This window comes from Myxine glutinosa, chromosome 10 (genome assembly GCF_964187855.1).
Source record: "Myxine glutinosa chromosome 10, kmMyxGlut1.1, whole genome shotgun sequence".
Classification (NCBI taxonomy): domain Eukaryota; kingdom Metazoa; phylum Chordata; class Myxini; order Myxiniformes; family Myxinidae; genus Myxine; species Myxine glutinosa.
In genome coordinates this window covers 135,585,839-135,607,982 of record NC_136270.1, presented here as the reverse complement: position 1 = coordinate 135,607,982, position 22,144 = coordinate 135,585,839, and the positions used below count along the sequence as shown (strand labels likewise).

The following is a 22,144-nucleotide window of genomic DNA, read 5'->3' as shown; positions in this document are numbered from 1 at the left end:
CCGCGACGTGCTGGATGTCCGTCGTGTACTCGGACACGGCCGAGAGGTGACGCTGCTGCCGGGCCGACCACGGCTCGGTGACCTTGCCCATCGCGAAGATCAGCGGCTTGTGGTCGACGAAGGCAGTGAACGCACGGCCCTCGAGCAGATGGCGGAAGTGCCTGACCGCCAAGTGAAGTCCGAGCAACTCGCGGTCGAAGGTACTGTAACGGCGTTCGGGCGGGCGAAGCTGCCGGCTAAAGAACGCCAGCGGTTGCCAAGCTCCACGCACCCATTGCTCGTGCACCGCGCCCACCGCGACCACCGCGTAGTCCGAGGCATCAGTGGTGAGGGCGATCGGTGCATCGGGCGTCGGGTGCGCGAGCATGGTGGCGTTAGCCAAGGCGAGCTTCGCGCCCGTGAACGCCGTGTCCATCTGCTCGGTCCAGGTAACGTCGCCTTTGCCCGGCTTACCTCGGAGAGCTTCGTGCAGGGAGCGCAGGAGCTGGGCGATACGGGGCAGGAACCGATGGTAAAAGTTCACCATGCCCAGGAACTCCTGCAGCCCTCTGATCGTGCGGGGGCGCGGAAACCCCTTCACCGCCTCCACCTTGGCCGGCAGGGGGACGGCTCCGTGCCTGGTGACACGGTGCCCCAGAAAATCGATGATGGCGGCGCCGAACCGGCACTTTGCGGGGTTCACAATCAGGCCATGCTGGCCCAGGCGTTCGAAGAGCGTGCGGAGGTGGCGTAGGTGCTCTTCGCGGGACGCGCTGGCGACGAGGATATCGTCCAGGTAGACGTAGACAAAATCCAAGTCGCGCAGGACGCTGTCCATCAGTTGCTGGAACGCCTGAGCCGCATTCTTCAGACCGAAGGGCATGCGCAGGAACTCGAAGAGTCCGAATGGCGTGATGACCGCCATCTTCGGGACGTCCTCCGGCCTGACGGGGACCTGATGGTAGCCGCGTATGAGGTCCACCTTCGAGAAGAAGGACCTGCCTGCCAAACGGGCGGAAAAGTCCTGAATGTGGGGGACGGGGTAGCGGTCGGGAGTCGTGGCGTCATTGAGACGGCGATAGTCCCCGCACGGTCGCCATCCCCCGCCGGGCTTCGGCACGATGTGCAGCGGCGACGCCCAAGCGCTCTCTGAGCGCCGAACGATGCCGAGTCGCTCCAGGGTAGCGAACTCCGCTTTTGCCACCGCCAGCTTCGTCGGCTCGAGGCGGTGTGCCCGGGCGTAGACCGGTGGCCCGACGGTGGGGATGTGATGGGCCACCCCGTGCTTGACGGCCCCCGCCGAGAAGGTGGGCCGCGTGAGGGCCGGGAAGCCGGCGAGGAGGCGGGTGAATGCGTCCGCTGCCGGAAGCGTACAGACCAACGTGGCCGGAACCGAACCGTTCGGCAAGCCGCTTGGCAAGCTGGTTGAGCTGGGCAACGCACAAGCGAGCGAGCTGAACGTCTCGGCCTGGACAAGACGTCTGCGCTTGACGTCGACCAGGAGCCCATTAGTGCACAGGAAGTCCGCGCCAAGCAGTGCCATGGGCACGTCGGCGGTGACGAACGTCCATCGGAAAACCTGCCCTCCAAACCGCAGAGAGAGGCAGCGTTTTCCGTACGTACGGATGGGCGTCCCGTTCGCGGCAAGCAGCGCGGGGCCCCCACCCGCGGCGTGCTTGTCTGACGTGCCGGCGGGAATGACACTCACCTGCGCTCCCGTGTCGCACAGGTAACGGCGCCCGGAGAAGGTGTCCGTTATGAACAGCAGGCTGCTCGAACGGCCGGCGCTCATCGCCACTATTGAGCGCCGGCCCGGGCGTTTCCCGACCTGTTGAAGGAGCATGGCGGATGACACTGCCGAGCTTCGTGGCCGAACTTGGCGTGGAACCAGCACCAGGTGGTGGAGCTGGAGGAGCGCGGCTGGCTCCGCCAGGCCGGTGGAGTTGGCGGGTTTCCCCGCGGTGGCGGTTTTCGCCACGGCGGTGGGCGGGGCGTGGCGGCGTTCACGAGGTGCGTATCAGCATGCTGCGTATGCTGTAGAAGCTGATGCTGTGGAACAGCAGCATCAGCAGCATCAGCCTCGAGGGCCGTGACGGCCACGCCGACTCTCGCCCGCGTGTCCGAAGCGGCGAAGTACCTGTCCGCCTCGGCTGCCAATGCTCGGGGTTCCGTTAGCCCGGTCCCGGCCAACGCGAGGCGAACCTGCGCTGGAAGTTGGCAACGGAAAAGCGCCCGGAATAGAGAACCGGGGGCTTCGTCGCCCAACAGTGACAGCATATGGTCCATTCGGACCGACGGGCGCGTGTCACCGAGCTCGGGGAGATCCAGGAGGCGGTCGGCCCGTGCGTCGTCCGTGAGGCCGAACGTGGCTAGGAGTAGCCGCTTGAGTGCCTCGTACTTGTGGCCGTCCGGTGGGTGGCGAAGGACGGACACAACTCGAGCGGCCGTGCCGGGCCCGAGGGAGGCGACGACGTGGCAATAGCGCGTGTCATCGCCGGTGAGGCGCCGAAGCTGAAATTGGGCTTCGGCCTGGACGAACCAGACTTCGGCCTGAGCCTCCCAAAATTCCGGAAGTTTGACGAAGTTGGCCATGGCAATGGCGTCGCGTGTGGAAGGATCGCTCCGGCAGATCCAACGTCGAGGGTCACCAGTAAAGCGCGGCGTTACGCGCGCTGCTTGCGAGCAAGGAGGAAGCGGACAAGCGGTAACTTATAAACGTCTTTATTGTAGGCGCTCACTGTAACACTGGCCCGCTCCGGGCTGGGCGCCCGGTGTATATCATGAGGCCACGCCTACCCCTCGGGCGTGGCCACCGCCCACTTGGTGCGCGGAATGATGTCACCACGCCAGTGGGCTTTTGTGTCCACCACAATGTCATAATTAAGGCACCCATGACATCATCGTTAACAACACCTATTCTGCATGGAAAGTTCTTTACAATGAGCCATGTTTTAATTTTTTCCATGGAATGGTTTTGGAGAAAAAGAGGTGCAACGTTTTTCCAAGATGGCGCCTGTACCACGTGACCTATGACATCATAATTATCATTAAAATATTCTACAGGAGGAGGCGCTCCTTTGATGAAATTTGTGTCCATCAGACCAACAGTTGCTGAGAAAAAAAAATCATACTGGTCGGATTAAGTGTTATACTTGTCGAATTATGACGTCATAATTAAGATACCGATGACATCATCATCAACAAATCTTATTCCCCATGGGGATTACTTGACAACGCACCATGTTTCAATTTTCTCCATGGAGCAGTTTTGGAGTTTTAGAGGTGCAACGTTTTTCGATTTTCTTTCAAGATGGCACCTGAACCACATGACCGATGACGTCATAATTTTTATTAAAAATTTATACAGGATTCACCACTCTCATCGTCCAAATTTCGTGTCAATCGAATCAACGGTTGCCAAGAAAATAAATTTTTAAAATGCAGACACGCACGTACGCTACACATAAGCACCCGAATGCCGAACCGTGCTTTTCGCTTCGCAGGCGCAGGGTAAAAATCATGTTGAACAGTTACAGCGAATGTTTCATCCACCGATGTAAGAATCATCAAATGCAAGCGCGACACAAATTTCCAGCCACGACTCACTCAACACCGTGGAAGCGACAATGAAGAAGGTCATTGAAGGACATGGACCTGACCATCTCTTCAGTCAATCCTGGTGTGCAGCCCACCTTCCTGCAGAGGACACGTGGGGGTTCGCGCAGATCTTTAGTTACGTTTCAAGGTACCTTAGCAACCGTGCCATCGCATTCAACCCGGGAGCTGGTTCAGCAACAAGACATCACTTCCGGAGGAAAGGTCACCAGTCAAATTTGGTGACAAATAATTTTTAAAAGGTTAATAAAAACGAGTATTTTGTCTGGGAAAAATAACCCACAAAGCTTATTAGGTGAAATGGCAATTCATTTAATCAGCACAAAAACCCCAAACATCTACGATAGAAAGGTTATCGTTCTTCTCCGCATCGATAGAAAGGTGTATTATCGATAGAAAGGTGCATTAAGAACATTATTCAGCATATGGGAGCTAAACCGCATTATATATCTATATAATATTCTCCGTAGCTGATTCTGTCTGTGAGTCTGTGTGTGGGTGTGGCCTCCTCCGTTGAGGAAGTAGCTCCACCCATTCTGGAAGGGGCTTCAAAAACAAATATCCACCATTTTGTTTACTCGCATAGCTTTGAGGCCTCATTTGTTAGGCCCGCAATGTCTTGCTCTCTCTCACAGTTTTATTTCAATTCTAATTCGACAGCTCATTTTTTACAGTTGCTAACATGATTTTAGACTCGGTTGAAAAAAAACGGGAATACAATTCAATTAAAGCTACCGTTGATAGAACAAAATGCATTTTCAAAGACCTGTAACCATTGACCATTGAGACTATTGAGACTCTAACACGGCCTTATCTCGACTCTAATTCACCAAGTGATTTCATTTTTATCGATTGTTTTAGACTTGGTTTCAGCAATAATTGAGAAAATTCACGTACACCGGAAATTGCTGAGACATTTTAGAAATTCACGGCACTGTCCGTCATACACCGCCTAAAATAACAGATGGGAAAATGCCGAGATATATTTAAAATTCGCGGTGGACTTTTCCATTTGATGACAGTCGTCACAAAAAAAGTCAACAATGTGGGAGAGGGGCAGAGCTTCATTCACGTATCGCCACAAACGAGAAAATGCCAACAGACATTTATTCGTTCTTATTTCAGTCATCATTATTATTATACGGAAGTAAAGGTAATCCTGTTTAAACTTCCAATCATTCCATCAATGTTTTTTTGGGGGGGTTTTTTTCCACGAGTTTTCAAGCCTGAATCGTGTTCACATCGAGAGGGGGAGAGGAGAGTGGGGAAGGGTGAGAGGAGACTGGGTGAGAAGGAGAGGAGACTGGTTGAGGGGCAGAGGAGTGAGGGGAGTGAGGAACTCACACTCCCCCGCGCGTGCGCAACCCACCCTCCCCCGCGTGTGCGGGACCCACTCTCACCCACGTGTGTGTGTGTGTGTGTGTGTGTGTGTGTGTGTGTGTGTGTGTGTGTGTGTGTGTGTGTGTGTGTGTGTGTGTGTGTGTGTGTGTGTGTGTCTCCTGATAAATTGCCAGTAACCATTTTGTAAAACTGAACGTGCAGCATCAAAATGAATATGTCCAAATGTCACACACGTCCATGCCCATGGGATTCCCACGGGTAACCCCACTCGTATATTATAAACCAGGAGTGTTCGTCCATCTGTCACCAAACTACTCCCTCAGTTTTGGGGCTATCCCCGCCAAACCGTCTGTTAAACGTTTTGGGGTCCGTTTAAGGTTTCACGTCTGTTAAAGGTTTCATAAATTCCTCAATAAAATTATAATTTTGAAATACGATAATTATGGAGCTTCTCCCAAATACGGAGGTGAACATATTACAACAATTCGCTGGTTTGATAACATTATAGTTTGGCATATTAATACCATAGTATTATGTTATGATTGCAATTATACTGTTTGGAATGAAAACATGGAGATATTGAGTTTAAATGAATGACATTCATTGACGTACCAAGTCAATGACGTGAGGGTTTCTACTTTCTAACCGTGACATTCACGGATTCACCATTTGCAGTTTCGCCATTGACTTGGTACGTTTTTTTGTCCAAGTCCTTCACTAACTTACTCTCAATCCCTGACGTTCGACTGCTGCCAATGCCTCAAGTTTGCAGAACAGAAGGCGTCACAGGAATGTGGAATTTATATATTCATCGTTTCCCATTCGCCGTTTTTGCCCAAGTCATTCACGAACCTGCTGTCCATGCCTGACATTCAACTGAAGATGGCGCAGGAATGTTGAATTCACTGGTTCGTGGTTAAGCATTCGCCGTTTCCGCATTGTCTGCTTGATTGCGGCCTCCCACCCATGCGCAGCATGGGTACCTCGCTAGTGTACAGTATATACGAAGAGGAGAGATTGCGAATCAAGGTTCCTCAAGTTTCATCCATCCATCCATCCATGGACAACCCTCCCATCCACTTTCTGAATAAACCTCTCCAAGAAGTTCTGTCACTCAAGCTTTTGGGTCTCACTATCTGCCATGATCTTTCCTGAGAAAACCACATTTCCAAGCTGGCCTCCAAAGCCAGTCGCCGACTGGGCATCCTCCGTCGTGCGAAGTCCTTCCTTGGCACACCTGCGCTCCTCACCACATACAAGGCTTTCATCCGCAGCTCAATGGAATACTGTTCCCCCCCTCCGGGCCGGTGCTCCTGCCTCACACCTAGCTCGGCTTCACGCTGTTGAAACCAAAGCGTTCAGAATCATTGGAATCTCCCGCGATGAAGCTAACTCCGAGGGCCTTTCACTTACTCACTGCAGGCAGGTTGGTGGTCTTTCCGTCTTCTACCGACTCTTCTCCGGCCTTGCTCCCCCAGCTCTCTCTGGGCTCTGTCCCCCAAATATTCCTACAGGTCGCACAAGATCTGCCTGCAACCCTCTTATGGTTAAACTGCCGAAATCAAGACTCTCTGCTCACCTTCACTCCTTCATTCCTCTTTCCTCTGGAACAAACTCCCTCACTCTCTTCAATCCCACTCCTCCCTCCAGGTCTTCAAAACAGCTGTTCATCATCGATTCAGTATACAAAAAATCTCTTATCTTCTCCCATCCAAAACCTTGATCTTTTCTACCCCCGCGAATTTCACCCCAAATCCACTTTTTTTTAAATACCAACTTCTTTCCTGGAAGTCCTTGGTGTCCTTGTGTTTTATACTTCTCCAACCTCCCCCCCCCCCCCCCCTCCCACGCCGCCTCCCCCCCAAGCCCCCTCCCTCCCACAGATCTCCCGATGTCCCTGCTCTCAAATGTTGTGTTTGTGTGCTTCCCCTTCTCTCCCCATCTTGTCTACCGCTCCCCTTTTTATATATTTTGTTTGTCTGTTTGATTTGTTTGTGTGATAAATGTTAGCTCTTTCACGAGCCTCGATTCTGTATACAAAAAAAAAAAAAAATCGCCCATGATTGATGAGGTACGTTTGTGACTGTTCACCATACACCAAAGGTGAATACAGTACATTTAGTCACGCTGCCTTTTTATCCAATTTTACTTGCGTGCTTTAACTTTAAACCAAAACCCCAAAGGTAAAAGCATTATTTTCCTTCCAAAACCGTTACGGTGAACGTGTTGCCTCCAAGAACAGCTGACTGTTTCCTATTAACGAGCCTGTGCTGCTTATGTGGACACTAAATCCACAACTGCAAATACTGGTGCTAACAGAAACTTGTGCGGACAGATCCATGTGATTACATCCCCGTCCCCTTTAGTTTGGGTAATGTTTCATGGTACACCTACCCATTATTTTGCCCATCTATGGTTCCCACCCAAAAACGACACTTGCTGCTGCTCCTCTTTTACAGGCAGCAAAAACAATTCAAGCATTAGCTTGGTTTCAAGAAGCTCTTGACTATTTTAATACTGCTGAACCTTAGCGAGATTTGAACACCCAATCTCTGGCAGGGCAGGCTTCCATTGTCCTCACCACAGAGAACAATACAGAGAACAATACAGAGAACAATACAAAGAACAATACAAAGAACAATACAGAGAATAATACAGAGAACAATACAGAAAACAATACAGAGAACAATACAAAGAACAATACAGAGAATAATACAAAGAACAATACAAAGAACAATACAGAGAACAATACAGAGAATAATACAGAGAACAATACAAAGAACAATACAGAGAACAATACAGAGAACAATACAGAGAACAATACAGAGAACAATACAGAGAACAATACAGAGAACAATACAGAGAACAATACAGAGAACAATACAGAGAACAATACAGAGAACAATACAAAGAACAATACAGAGAACAATACAGAGAACAATACAGAGAATAATACAGAGAACAATACAGAGAACAATACAAAGAACAATACAGAGAACAATACAGAGAACAACACAAAGAACAATACAGAGAACAATACAGAGAACAATACAAAGAACATTTTGCATATGGGAAGAAAATGCATGCAATTTAAAAATCGGTTTCATGTTTGCCGCCATATTGGGCTGGTAGGATAGCTCAGATGTGGTGCACTTGCTTTTGAGCTGGCATGTCCGGGTTTCATTCCCAACCTGAATATAAAGTGTTTTGAAGACGGGTAATCAAAATGATGGGTGTGCCGTTAGACAGGATGTTATGCCAGGCACCCTTTTGCTGGTAGAGATTCATGGTAGATATTACAGACATTTTGGCTTTCACAGAGAGAAGGCTGTTGGTGATCAGCCCTTGCCTCATTTTAAAATTTCTACTCCGACAATGAAAGCAAGCTGGGAAGGGAATGGCAAACTACCCAGTTTATTCCATTGTCATGAGACTATCAGGAGCATCAATGTCCTGGAAAGGGTACAAACTAATGTGCTTAAAATCTTTGGACTTCATCTGATAGGTTGAAAATAAATAATAAAATAATAACACAAAAGGTCAGCTGAGATGATGGCTGAAAATGTCACTGAAAACAGGAAGCAGGCTGGAAGCAAAATCAACACTCACAGAGGAGGGAGTGAAGACTTCACGGGAAGACCTTCAGGGGTGAAGAGTCGAAGCACTTCCTGTGGTTGCAAACCAATGTGGCAAGTCTTTGAAGAAGGGACCATGCTCACCGGAGAGGCAAATTGTGGCGGCAAAACAAACCTTCACGTGGTCAGGATGGGAAGAATGTGGAATTAAAAACAATGCATGTGACGAGGATGGGGTGGAGTTTAAGGGGGAAATAGGCACACGGAAATGAACGAGCTCATGCCCGAGAAAGCACAAAATACTTTAAAAGCTGAAATGCATATTATTCTTGGCTTTGGGTTGACAACTCGAAAACGATCTCCTGGCAAGCCCTTCGACTCAAAACAAATCTTGGAATAGAGTCCCTTGTTCCTTGCTTCGCCAGTCTATGGAACAGTCGTCCATTCCCACTCTTCCTTCCAGGGCTTCAAGCATGCAGTGAAGATACCCACCTTGACCCCCGACCTTTATTATCCTCACTAGGCCTTCCTACCCCAACCCGCTTACCCCAACAGGCTTCAGTATTTCCTCACATCCTCCTCTCCTGTTCGTTTATCACCTTGCAGGTTTGTGCCCAATAGTTTCCCCGGTGAAACTTAGTCTCATTCTTCCACAAGCCTCGCCCTTGTCGAGGACAAACAAAAACCAATGCTAATCTATGTAGTTATCAACTTGTTTGGTCGACATAATTTGATTACATGGAAACAATGCTGGGACCAATTTATCAATGAATCAGAAAGAAGCAACCGTTACATCAGCTAACGTAAGAGCCACAGATTCAACATCAAGATGTACGACTACATCCTCACCTGAGCTTACGCTTCAGTCTCTCCAAGACGTCATGGTTCTTTATGGCCTGCCACTCTGGGCAGTTGGCCGGATGAAAATCTGAAAGCAAAAGAAACATTTTCAAACGCATGAAGTGAAGCTTCTTCAAACGGCAATGCCCATGAGTCAGCTCTGTTCTTTGCTACAACGTGTCAGTTCATCGTTTTACTCAGCGTACCAAGTTGGCTGCTTGTAGGCCGCTCACTAGATGGTAAAGCAACCGACGAGTCGGTGAAGGGCAGCGTTTGCATGATTTTGAGTAAAACCTCTTCCCGTGAAGCAGACAGCAGTGCAGATAGTGATGACGAAGCAACGGCTGCTCCATCAACATCACTCTCTGAAAATGGCCAACAAATTAAAGACAATTGCAGAAGAGAGCTCCCTGTTGTAGATTACTTGACATGCTCCATTGTCGGTCTTTTATGAGAAATAAAACTTTAAAGTAAAGGATCCGGTAAAGGTGCCGGGTAAATATAGTGAAAAATTGCATTAATCCATTTCAATAAATGGCCCTCAATATATAACCTAGACTCTAGAGGTGTTGGCTTAGCGGTTAGGGTGCCAGCTTAGGATCCTGGGTTCGAATCCCGGTCGATCGCTAAATTAACACCAGGGGGGTTGACTCAGCCTGTCATCCTTCCGAGGTCGGCCAATTGAGTACCAGCTTGCTGGGATGAATGATCCCGGTGTGTACCCCGGTTTAGAATAGGTACACCGTATCCCTGCGCATTGTAAGAGGCGACTAAGGGTTGGCGTCAGGAAGGGCATCCGGCCATAAAAACATCGCCTCAAACAGGGAACCATGATTGTCATGGGGCCCGCAAGGCTAACCCCTGCTCTAGCGGGGAAAATGGCCTTAAAACGATCATTCATTCAATCATTCACTCTGGAGGTATGCACACTCACCTTTGAGCTGTCGAAAGTCTGGGCTTGAACCCAGCTATAAACTGCCATCCTGGTGTTTCACAGGCAGGGTGAGGCATCATTCTGTGTGTCATCCTTCGGATGTTCTAGCCCTCCCTTCCTCCCCACCCAAAGAGCCTTGACTACATAAAAAAAACCTGGAGGAACCACCTCCTCGCATCAGTTGTTGGGAGATGCCAAAGTTGTTGGGAGATACCAAAGTTGTTGGAAGATGCCTCGTCAGGAATAGTCCCGATTCCTGACGAGGTTCAAGAGCAGCTCGGAGCGAAGTGCCCACCAAAATAACGCATTTATTTTCGTTCTTTTATATTTCCCTTTGTCTGTATTCGGGTCTGTAAGGGGACGTCCCATTGAGGATATTTGTCTGATCATGCATTTTCTGGTTTGGTGGAATTTATTTTCATTAAACCTGTTTATTTGCACATTTTAATTCTGTGTCGGTTTGAGTCGATTGATTTATATCCAGGTGCAAAGACGTCGGGTGGAAGCCGTCCAGGTAAGTTTGTCATCCTCCTTTCCCTCGCGTGTAAAGAATACCGTCATCATTGGATTTAACGCCTCGGAGTGTTAAAGCTTGTTTGGTCATCCGTGTCGCCGTGCGGTGTTCATTAAAAACATTGGCACCCTTGCACAAAATTATTGACACCCTAGACTTAATATTTGGAAGCACGGCCTTTGGACAAAATAACTGCAGTTAAGCGCTTCCTATAGCTATGAATGAACTTCCGACACCTCTCTACTGGAAGTTTGGCCCACTCGTCTTGTACAAACTGGTCCAGTTCTCCCATATTTGAAGGGTGCCTTCTCCCAACTGCTGTTTTCCTATCTCCCCACAGGTGTTCAATGGGATTTAGATCTGGACTCATTGCTGGCCACTTCAGAACAGTCCAGCGTTTTGTCTTGAACCATTCCTGGGTGCTTTTTGAACTGTGTTTGGGATCATTGTCCTGCTGCAAGCTCTAATTTGGTCTCATCTGTCCAAAGGACATTCTCGCAGAAGGATTTTGGCTTGTTCAGGTGTGTTTTGGAAAACTGCAGTCAGGCTTTCTTACGTCTCTCTCTCTCTGTCAGAAGTGGGGTCCTCCTGGGTCTCCTACCATAGACCCCCCTTTCATTGAGTGGGTGACGGATGTTGTGAGTTGAAACTGTCGTACCTGGTGTCTGAAGGTCAGCTTGAATCTGTTTGGCAGTTGATCGTGGTGCTTTCGCCACCACCACCACAGGTGAGTTCAATTCCAAAGTAAAGGAGAATCACCTGCTTGAAATCTAATTATTTCTAACAACTTCTAAAAGGTGCCAATTATATTGTCCGGGCCATTTTAGGATTTCTGTGTGGAATAAGCTAAGATTTAGTGATTTTTTCAGCTTTTTTAATTTTGTTCCACTGCAAACCAAAGAAATACATTTGTGGATACCAAAATATTTTTTAATTTCAACAATTTCCTGGAAGTAATGGTGCATTGTTTGACAAAAGTGCAAGGGTGCCAATATTCTTGGCAACGAATACATATACATACACATATATATATATATATATATTGTTATGTTTGTGGGGTAGTGATTAATTTGGACCAGGTAGTTTTGTATAGGCAGCATGCTCCGATTGTCGTGGAGAAACCTTGACATAATAAGTACTTGTGTAGCCCGGATGTCGGATAAAGTTGTATATATCTGTCCCCATCACGAGGGAGCGTGGCATGTTAACTAGCTTAAGGATTATGTTTATTACCCTCGCCAGAGGAGAGGGTATTGCATTTGAGTCCATTTGTTTGTTTGTTTGTTTGTTTGTCCGCACAGAATAAATATGATTTTCTCTGCAACCGTTGGTCCGATCGACAGTAGATTTTCACCATAGGTGCAACTCCACCTGTAGAATGTTTTAATGATAATTATGACGTCATAGGTCATGTGGTTCGGCCGCCATCTTGGAAAAAACGAAAAACTTTGCACCTCTTTTTCTCCGAAAGTGCTGAATAGAAAAAATTGAGACATGGCTCATTGTGAAGAACTCTCCATGGGGAATAAAATATGCTAATGATGATGTCATAGGTGCCTCCATTATGATGTCATAATTCGATGAGTACAAAACTTCATCAGATCAAGATGAAATTTCTTGAGCATAATCTAGGAATAAATTAGCTTAGAAAAAAAATAATGATGACGTCATTGGTCACGTGGTTTAGCCGCCATATTTGTTTTAACACAAAAGCCTAAAAAACCACTGAAAACACATCCTGGCGAGGGTTTGCAATCTCTGCTCTTTTTCTTGTTCCCCGTTTGTCTTACCCTCGGTGATTTATCCTTTGTCTCTTATGGCACAGCATTAGACACGTAGAGCAGGAATCGCCCAAATAATAAAACCAACCGGAAGTCAGGCATCAAGCACAAGGGCTGACAACCCCGACTTACCAGGGACACAAAGCTCGGACAGGCCGAGGACATGCCCCGAGGAGCCGTGATTGGCTCGGGCTCTTGACCAACAGGAAGGCAGGAGTAAGAGGCAACTCGCTGATTGGAGAAGCACCGAGGACGTCAGAGCCGGGACATAATAAGAACGTCGGACCGGCACTCTCTCTCTTGTGCCTGCTCGTTACTGGATGCGATAGAGAACGGTCATCTTCTTCTCTTCTTCGCTTCGCCCTCTCTGGTCTTCGCTCCGCTCTCTCTCTTCGCTTCGCTCTGCTCTCAGCCACTGGTCTGGATCGCGGCAGTCGGTATTTGTCATTCTCGCCCTGAACCAGCGATCGGACCGACCGTTTTCGGAGGCGCCACCGGGAGACTTGCAGAGACAACAGGGAGAGCTGCAGCCCGGGAACTGCGAACGGGTGGACGAAGCCAGGCACGGCTGGAGAAGCGAGCTGCAAGCGGCCCGTTTGAACTCACGCGGGAGGCCTTCATCGAGGCCTAGTGAGGCCTGTTTCGCGCCAACGCACGCGCAACGTCGCCAACGCCCCTGACGAGATCCCACCAGTGATCAGAGCTAAGCGTGCACACACCTTATTTTCCAGTTGATTTTATCCTTTGTCTGCGTTTCAAGTCTGTTGTGGGGACGTCCCGTTTGGGCATATAGTTATCGCGCATCTTCTTTGTACCAGCATTCCATTAAATAAATCCTTATGTTATTTTTGTACATTTTTAGATCCGTTTTCGTGTGAGTTATTTTTTGCAGGTTTGGGAACTGCCGGCGGACCACAGGTAAGACCCTTCATCCTTCCCCTTCCCTTTCTTCCCCCGCGCATATTAAGTCCGCATTTGATCAGTGCCTCGGAGTGAAAGCCTGCTCGGCTATTCATTCCTGGGAAAGATTTTAATCGCCAGTTGTTAACAAACGACTTACTCTGCCAGGTCCCTGTTACATGGCAATTTAACCTCCTCAAACACACGGACCATACTACACTTACCACAGTCTAACTATAGATTCCCCCTTTCCAGGTATCTATGTCAAACAGTGATAATAATCTTTTTAAGCCACGGGTCTTTTGTTCCTAGCTTCTACCATATGTGCAACGGTCTTTCCAGAAGTAGTGCAATTCCACTCCCTCCTTGGCTTCATGCAGGCCGTGCATCACCATCTCATGATACCCCCACACCCACCCCCACTATCCTCAATGTCTCTTCTTTTCCTGTTTGTTCATTCCTTTGCCCATTCTGTCTAACTATCCCGATGCTGGCTTGCAGTCAGTACATACCCTCCATTACTATGCTCTTCCATGATCCTCGATCTTAAAAATAAAATAAATATAAAGTTTACAACAAAGGTCGAACGCCAAGTCATACAGAACCGGCGCGACACTGTTCAGGTTAGAGCCGAGATTATCATTTTTCCTAACGGATAACTGTGTGAATGCACGTTGCCTTTGACTACATCAGCTGTACAATAACCTTTCACCCTTTGTCATCTTGCTATTTCCTGATACATGGCAGAACTTTGAAATTTGTTCAGAATACAGGTGATAACTCATCGACTCTTCGTGAAAAACATCATGTCATCTTTAATGGCCACCCACTAACGAGACGGCACCCAGCTTACTGTCTGAGGGAGGGGGCACTTTGTGATGCAAAGCCCTGCCTGAGAAGCACCAATCGGACAGTTGATAGTCTGGGTGGGAATGGAAACCCAAACTAAACAGCCCAAAGGTAAGTGCAATCAATACTTCTGTACTATTTTGTCGGAGTAATCATACAAGTGATAATACATGATAATGCAAGAAAATTGTGTTCATGTTAGAACATTGTGGGTATTATTTACTTATTTATTCAATAATTGTGTTTGAGAAAACAAGGGTCCAGCACTTACTGGTCCATCTGTGCAAAGTTTTGCTCTGCCAAAAGCCAAGACGCTTCTCTGCAGTTATCAAGTCATCAATATGGAAGCTGCACAGCTTACTGAGAAAGGAGGAAGTCTGAAAATCTAGAGAAATGGCATAAATAACATAAATTAATCGTATTTGTACTGTTGTGCAATTCGTCCAGAAGCACTGCCTCAATAGGCAAAGTTTGTGGAGAAAATAAAGAATGGCAAAATCCACCTGCAGAAGCTGGTTCTTTGGGTACTTCGTAGAGTGCATCAAAAATGGCTGCTGGGGCAGTGCCATTGATGTGATTGGCCGAATAAAGCAGGGTGGCAAGGCAGCCATGATGTTCATCCGCACGCAAACAGAAAAACAAGCCCTTTGATCTTCCTTTCACAAAGGTGTTGGGAGCTGCAAATAATGACACCAAACCACAAAATCAGAAAAATCGCAATCACGATATACAGCACAAGTCGATACAAAGAGTCGTCATTGGATCACGAGAAGAGATCTTTCTCCGAGGATAGGTCAGGAATCTCATCTGAGCCCTGGATTACCAATCATAATGGGGCCAAAAAGCAGGTTTGGCACAGATATAATCCAACTGGCTGAGGCTCATGAAAGACCTCATTGCATGGAATGAAATTAATCAAGCAAGCAAAGTATGACAGGCAAAGAGGAAGGAATAAAAGGAAAGCGCAGGACTGTGGTGGAAAATTGTGTTCAAACACTTCAGCAAATACTCTGAAAGTACGGGTGACAAAATGAGGAATGGAAACTCAATTCCACTCGCGTCTCAATGCCAATTAATTTTTTCAAAACCCAGAAAGGAGGTGGTAGAGAGAGAGGCCACAGACTTGTCTGCAATGTGAAAATGATAAGCCCATAGACTCATCTTAATCCCTGGAGATTCCAATGATCAATGGTTCTCATGATTTGCTTTATGGTCATGGGCCACACATTCCAACTATTCCAATGATCTGTTTTCTACCACCTCCTTTCTGGTCTTGCACAATCTGCTCTTTCTGTGCTTTGTCATCCCTTCCTCTCCCCGCAGGGTTCTGCAGGGCACAGGATGTCCACCATGAATTCTCTTCTCATGAAACTAGCAAAATACAGGATCAGTGCAGACCTCACCTCATTTGTTCCTCTTTTCTCCGACCTGTGGAACAAACTTCCACATACTCTTAAATCTCATTCTTCCCACCAGGTTTTCAAGACAGCGATTCACCACCATCTCAGATTGTCCCCCATCCAAAACCATTATCTCTTCTACCAGCATCTCCCTCCCCACCTCCCCCAACACCCACGACCCCTAAGCCCACCTCTTTCCACATTTCAAGTTTTCCTTTCCCAAGAGTTTGCTTCTGTATCCATATTGTCCACACCATGTGTCCTCCTCTTCCCCTCATTCCTCCACACATCCCTTAGTTGTCCAAGTCTCCTATATTTTGTCCTTCAACCCTGCTGTTGGTTTTCACCCCCTTTCTCTCCTATTGCTTTTGTTCTGTTGCTTCCTGGTCAATTCAGGGTTCTAGCTCTTCCTTGAGCCTTGACTTTGTATCGAAAATAATGTCTCTAACCCATTATGACGGCTGTGTACAAGACATTAATTTGCTCTTCAGTTTGGAATCAAGCTCTGTTCTTAACCGCTGCTTTTCCAGGCTGGCTCTGTCTGCTCTCAGTCCTCCAACCCTCCCCAGCTCCTCCAGGATGAACGCATTCTTCCAGTAACCCCATCCTGGTTCAACTCCCAAAATACAGGTTTACCGCACACCTCTACTCTAATTCTCCTTTTTTTTTTGGCATTTTTGAACGCACCTTCCAGAGGTTGTGCTATGCCACTCTTCCCTCCATTGCTTCAAGCAGAAGGTGGACCACTATCCCAACCCAACCCACAATCTACCTAACCCCAATCCCCCTTACTAACAGATTACTGTTTCCTTCCCTTCTCTCTCTACTCCTTTCACGTTTTTTCATTCCCTCAATCATCATGTCTAAATGTGGCTCCATTGTCAGTTCATCATCTTTTCATCCCCCATGACTTTGCTTGTACCCAAGCCTTGATATGATAGGAGAAAGAAAAAAAACAGAGGCAATACCCCTGGTGCTCACTTTTGTTTTTGTTTTTGTTTGTTTTTTTTGTATACAAGATCGAGGCTCGTGAAAGAGCGAAAATTAATCACACAGAAAGACAAACAGACACATAAAACAAATAACATCGGGAGCGGTAGACAAGATGGGGAGAGAGGGGGAAGGACACAAACAACATTTGAGAGCAGGGACCGAGAGACATGGAGACATCGAGAGATCTGTGGGAGGGAGAGGGCTTTGGGGGGGAGGCATGTGAAGGGGGGAGGCATGTGAAGGGGGGGAGGCATGTGAAGGGGGGGGGGGGTGGGAGAGGTATAAACATATGGACCTGGTAGAATCAACAGTATACTGCACTGACTAAAGGTATTTTAAACCAATTTCAATGGTTGCTAGAAGACAGCGCAGCATGTAGAATGATACGAACATAATCATAAACCTTTATTTTTTTAAACAAACAAAAAATAATAAACCTACTTTTGGGGGAGGAGGCCTACACGCCCCCCCCCCCCCCCCCTCTCCCATCCTGTATACCTCCTCAAACCTTAATTTTTCTAATGCCTTGAGCAAACATTGGTCACCTGGATTTTTTTAAGATTAGAATAGTTTTAGCAAACATTGGTCACCTGGTCACCAATTTTTAGCTCACCTGGAACGAAGTTCAGGGAAGCTTATGCGATGGCACGTCATCCGTCCGTAAACACTTGAAACTTCTTTTCTGAAACCACTGATGGGATTGCAACCAAATTTGGCACAGATGATATTTGTTGTGTTGTGACTAAAGTTTGTTCGCGGCATTAAAAAAAAAAATTGGGGTGTAAGGGGGTTGACCGGGGGTCAAAGTGGATCCAGGTTTTTTTTTTGTTCACAAGATCGAGGCTCGTGTAAGAGCTAACATTAATCACATAAAAACAAACTGATACATAAAACATATGATAAAGGGAGCCAGAGACAAGATGGGGAGAGAGAGGGAAGCACACAAGTACAACAATAGAGAACAGGGACATTGGGAGATCTGTGGGAGGGAAAGGGCTTGGGGGGAGTGGGCATGGGAAGGGGGGGCGGGGGGTCAGAGAGGTATAAAAAAAACATGGACACTGCTCGGACTTCCAGGAAAAAGGTTGGTATTTCAAAAAAGTGGATGTGGGGTGAATTAACGGGGGTAGAAAAGATCAAGGTTTTGGATGGTGGGGGGGGGGAGGGAGGAGATAAGACATGGTGGTGAACAGCTGTTTTTGAAGACCTGGAGGAAGGAGTGAGATTGAAGAGAGTAAGGGAGTTTGTTCCAGAGGTGGAAGAAAAGCGAAATGAAAGAGTGAAAGTGAGCAGAGAGCCTAGATTTTGGAAGTTTAACCAGAAGAGGGTTGCTGGCAGATCTTGCGTGTCCTGTGGAATATTTGGGGGACAGAGCACAGACAGAGCTGCGGGAGCTAGGCCGGAGAGGAGTCGGTAGAAGACAGAAAGACCACCTACCTGCCTGCAGTGAGTGAGTGAAAGGCCCTCGGAGTTAGCTTCATCGCGGGAGATTCCAATGATCCTGAAAGCTTTGGTTTTTACAGCGTGAAGCCGAGCTAGGTGTGAGGCAGGAGCACCAGCCCAGAGGGGAGAGCAGTATTCCATTGAACTACTGATGAAAGCCTTGTATGTGGTGAGGAGCTCAGGTGTGCCAAGGAAGGACTTTGCACGACGGAGGATGCCCAGTCAGCGACTGGCTGAGAAGGCCAGCTTGGAAATGTAGTTTTCCCAGGAAAGATCATGGCAGATAGTGAGACACAAAAGGTTGAGTGACAGAACTTCTTGGAGAGGATTGTTCAGAAAGTGGATGGGAGGGTTGTCCAGTCGGTCTTTTCGGAGAGACATCGTACGAGTGTGAGATTTGTCAGGATTGAAAGACATGTTCCACTTGTTTGACCAGTCTGTGATTTTGTCCAGGTCTGCAGAGAGTGAGGAGGCTGCAGACTGCTGATCTGGGGGATGAGGAATGGAGCAGCAGAGATTGGAGTCATCAGGAAAGAGAAAGAGAGGATTTTCCCAGAGAGTCGGAGAGATAAGTCAGGATCCAGGTTTGACCCCACAAAATAAGAATTTGCTTTTTCCTCTGAAACTACACACACTATTTCAATGAAACTTCACCATAACCTTCATCACCCGTGTTGTACCAAAGTTTGTTCACGGCATTAAAAAAAATCTGCCCCTTTGGTGAATTACAGGGGGGAGCTGCCTCCCCCCCCCCCCCCCCAAAAAATAGGTATTTGCTTTCTGCTCAGAAACTACCATAGGTGGGCACCGGTCCGCTACTCCATTACTAACGAAGTTACTTTTTTGAGTAACGGAGTAACGGACCCGTAACTTTTTTGTTACTGTAACGGACCAAGTAACGGAAGTTAATTTTTGGTCCGCTACTCCGCTACTTTTTGCTCCGTTACTCCGTTAGTTCGCTACTTTTTGGCCACTTGAATAGCCAACAACCAATAGCGTGCGCCGATACAAATGAAGCCGAGCTGCGGCGATAGCCGACTTCCATTTCCGTTCCGTGTTCAGAACTTCAGTTCTGCAGTGTTCTTACTTATTAGCAGCAGCAGCATCGTTTCTCTATGGTCCAACTTAACTTGTCTTGAAGGATGACAAGCTGATGGACATGGCCTTCCGCAAGGAGCCAGTCCTGACGCGCGTCTTCGCCAAATACAACACGGCCGTCCCTTCCAGCGCCTCCGTGGAGCGCCTCTTGTCCATGGGCAAGGACGTCATCAGGGCAAAGAGAGCCACCCTCTCCGATGTGGAGCGCCTCCTCCGTGGAGCGCCTCTTCTCCATGGGCAAGGACGTCATCAGGGCAAAGAGAGCCACCCTCCCCGATGTGGAGCGCCTCCTCCGTGGAGCGCCTCTTCTCCATGGGCAAGGACGTCATCAGGGCAAAGAGAGCCACCCGCTCCGATGTGGAGCGCCTCCTCCGTGGAGCGCCTCTTGTCCATGGGCAAGGACGTCATCAGGGCAAAGAGAGCCACCCGCTCCGATGTGGAGCGCCTCCTCCCCATGGGCAAGGACGTCATCAGGGCAAAGAGAGCCACCCTCCCCGATGTGGAGCGCCTCCTCCGTGGAGCGCCTCTTCTCCATGGGCAAGGACGTCATCAGGGCAAAGAGAGCCACCCTCTCCGATGTGGAGCGCCTCCTCCCCATGGGCAAGGACGTCATCAGGGCAAAGAGAGCCACCCTCCCCGATGTGGAGCGCCTCCTCCGTGGAGCGCCTCTTCTCCATGGGCAAGGACGTCATCAGGGCAAAGAGAGCCACCCTCTCCGATGCCAGCTTGGAGCGTCTCATGTTCCTCAAGGTAAATAACGTTAAAAACATTATATTTCGTGTACTTGCTTTTTAAACGTTTCTTTGTACTTAAATGAACTACTGTGCGCAATCGCGCAAGTCACACTTAATTCAATGGATACATCTATGCTTTAATTACAGGGCAACCGCCACCTACAACATGCCGAAATCACCAATTTTCACCCGATTGACCTGAAATATACAGAATTTGCTAATTGGGTCACTGAATTAGTTCACCAATCAAAAGCTAGAAGCTGATTGTTTTTTTTAAGATCTAAAGTTCAAAGGTCAAGGCTGCATAAAATCATCAATTTTCAGTTTGTATTTTTTTAAAAACGGTTTTCATTATTTTGGGCATATGGAAGAAGACGACAAAGACGAATACAAACGGTGGCGGACGGGCTTTGCATTTTCAGATGCTTTCTCGTTTGTAGGAATTGGATTCCTTCGTTATAAATTCTGATTTATTATTTTCGGCCTCCATTGTGCAATCTATCTTGAAGACGACCCGTCATGTATCAGATTCATCAAGTCGTGAGTCTTGCGCAAATTTATTTTACAGAACTCAAGAATTTATGGGACAGAAAAATAATCGGCTGTAGTTATGAATGAATTAAACTGGGACGAGAATTACATTGAATGATGATGGAACTGCACATATTGCAAGCACTACTACCGGATAGACGTTTTAAGCCTGGGTTGGAATCCCGAACCAGCTACAAACTGTCATCCTGGTGTCTAACAGGCAGGACGAGGCATCAATGACTCAATGTGTGTGTGGAACCTCGGATGGACGTTAAACTGGGCGTCCCATCTGTTACGTGAATCTGTTACATCTGTTACTTGGTGGACATGAATCACACAGGGTCCTTCACAAACAGTAGGCAAGCTATCGCCGGCACATTGAACAAATTACAAATTATTGATCTAACCTGCAGGGGACACTGCATAAGAAAGGAAATTAATGAATTCTGACAGGAATATAATGTTGAATGTGTAAAAGTCACAAGGTGCTCTGCTACTTTTAGTGAGCATTCATAAAATAAACAAACAAACAAAAACAAACAAACAAAAACAAACAAAACCAAAAACAAACAAAACAAACAGCAACAACAAAACCAACAACTACTACTACTTCTACTACTACTACTACTACAACTACTATACTACAACTACTACTACTATACGACAACTACAACTACTACTACTACTACTACTACTACTTTAATGACCCCAATATTATTGCCATCCTTCTTTTGGGTTCCTCCATGGAAAGCTTTTGGCCCAAGTCTTTCACAAACCAGTTGGAGCAGGACGTCAAGGAGTGAACATCGTCACCGATAAGCTCCGTTTTTAACCTTTTCAAGCGCTTTTTTATTTCTTCCCTTTGTATAATAAAAAAAATACGCTTTCCGGCGTTTCTTTGACTTTATTTAATAAAAGTAGCGGAGTAACGGAGTAACGGTAACTTCCGTTACTTTTTGTAACGGAGTAACGGATAACGAAGTTACTTTTTTGAGTAACGGAGTAACGGGTAACGAAGTTACTTTTTTGAGTAACGATGCCCACCTATGGAAACTTTGCAATTGCAATTCTGATGAAACTTGACCACAACCTTAATCACCCGTGTTGTATCAAAGTTTGTTCCTGGCATGTAAAAAATTGGGGTGTAAGGTGGTCTATACCACCTGCTGTATGATGTAATTCAACTATTACAATATTACATACAACAGCAGAGTGACACACCTGCTGGTTGGTGAAATTCAACTATTACATACAACAAACAGTGACACGTGCTGGTTGGTGAAATTGAATTATTACATACAACAAACAGAGGAACACACCTGCTGGTTGGTGAAAAGCAATTATTACATACAACAAACAGAGGAACACACCTGCTGGTTGGTTCACTTTTGTTCCCATAAACGCCTTCCACTTGAGGTAGCTCAGTTGGATTGGAGGTGGTGCTGGCACGATCGTGATGGTACAGCCAAGGTATAGAATCACACCAACCTAGACGGAGTCATGACAAACAATGAAAGAATGAGATGTAGGTGAGTTTGGGGTAGGGGTGCGGAGAGCTCACACTCCAGAGCAAGGTACCCAAAGTGTGACCCACGGGCTAAATGTGACACACAAAGT

The 22,144-nt window shown here is 47.3% G+C and overlaps 1 protein-coding gene across 7 annotated transcripts in view; it reads right to left on the bottom strand.

Annotated features, from left to right (window-relative positions):
• The window catches only part of MTBP (MDM2 binding protein), a 101,358-nt gene that overhangs the window by 24,474 nt on the left and 54,740 nt on the right, over positions 1–22,144 (bottom strand). For 5 of the 7 annotated variants that reach the window (XM_078786155.1, XM_078786158.1, XM_078786154.1 and 2 more), the window contains 7 exons: positions 21,898–22,015; positions 14,832–15,005; positions 14,600–14,713; positions 9,557–9,715; positions 9,360–9,438; positions 8,545–8,685; positions 3,586–3,675 (listed from right to left, as the gene is read on the bottom strand). In XM_078786155.1, coding sequence (XP_078642281.1) covers positions 3,586–3,675; positions 8,545–8,685; positions 9,360–9,438; positions 9,557–9,715; positions 14,600–14,713; positions 14,832–15,005; positions 21,898–22,015 — 875 coding nt within the window. The remainder of the gene's footprint in view (positions 1–3,585; positions 3,676–8,544; positions 8,686–9,359; positions 9,439–9,556; positions 9,716–14,599; positions 14,714–14,831; positions 15,006–21,897; positions 22,016–22,144) is intronic. The other 2 variants (XM_078786157.1, XM_078786156.1) reach the window with 1 other exon arrangement.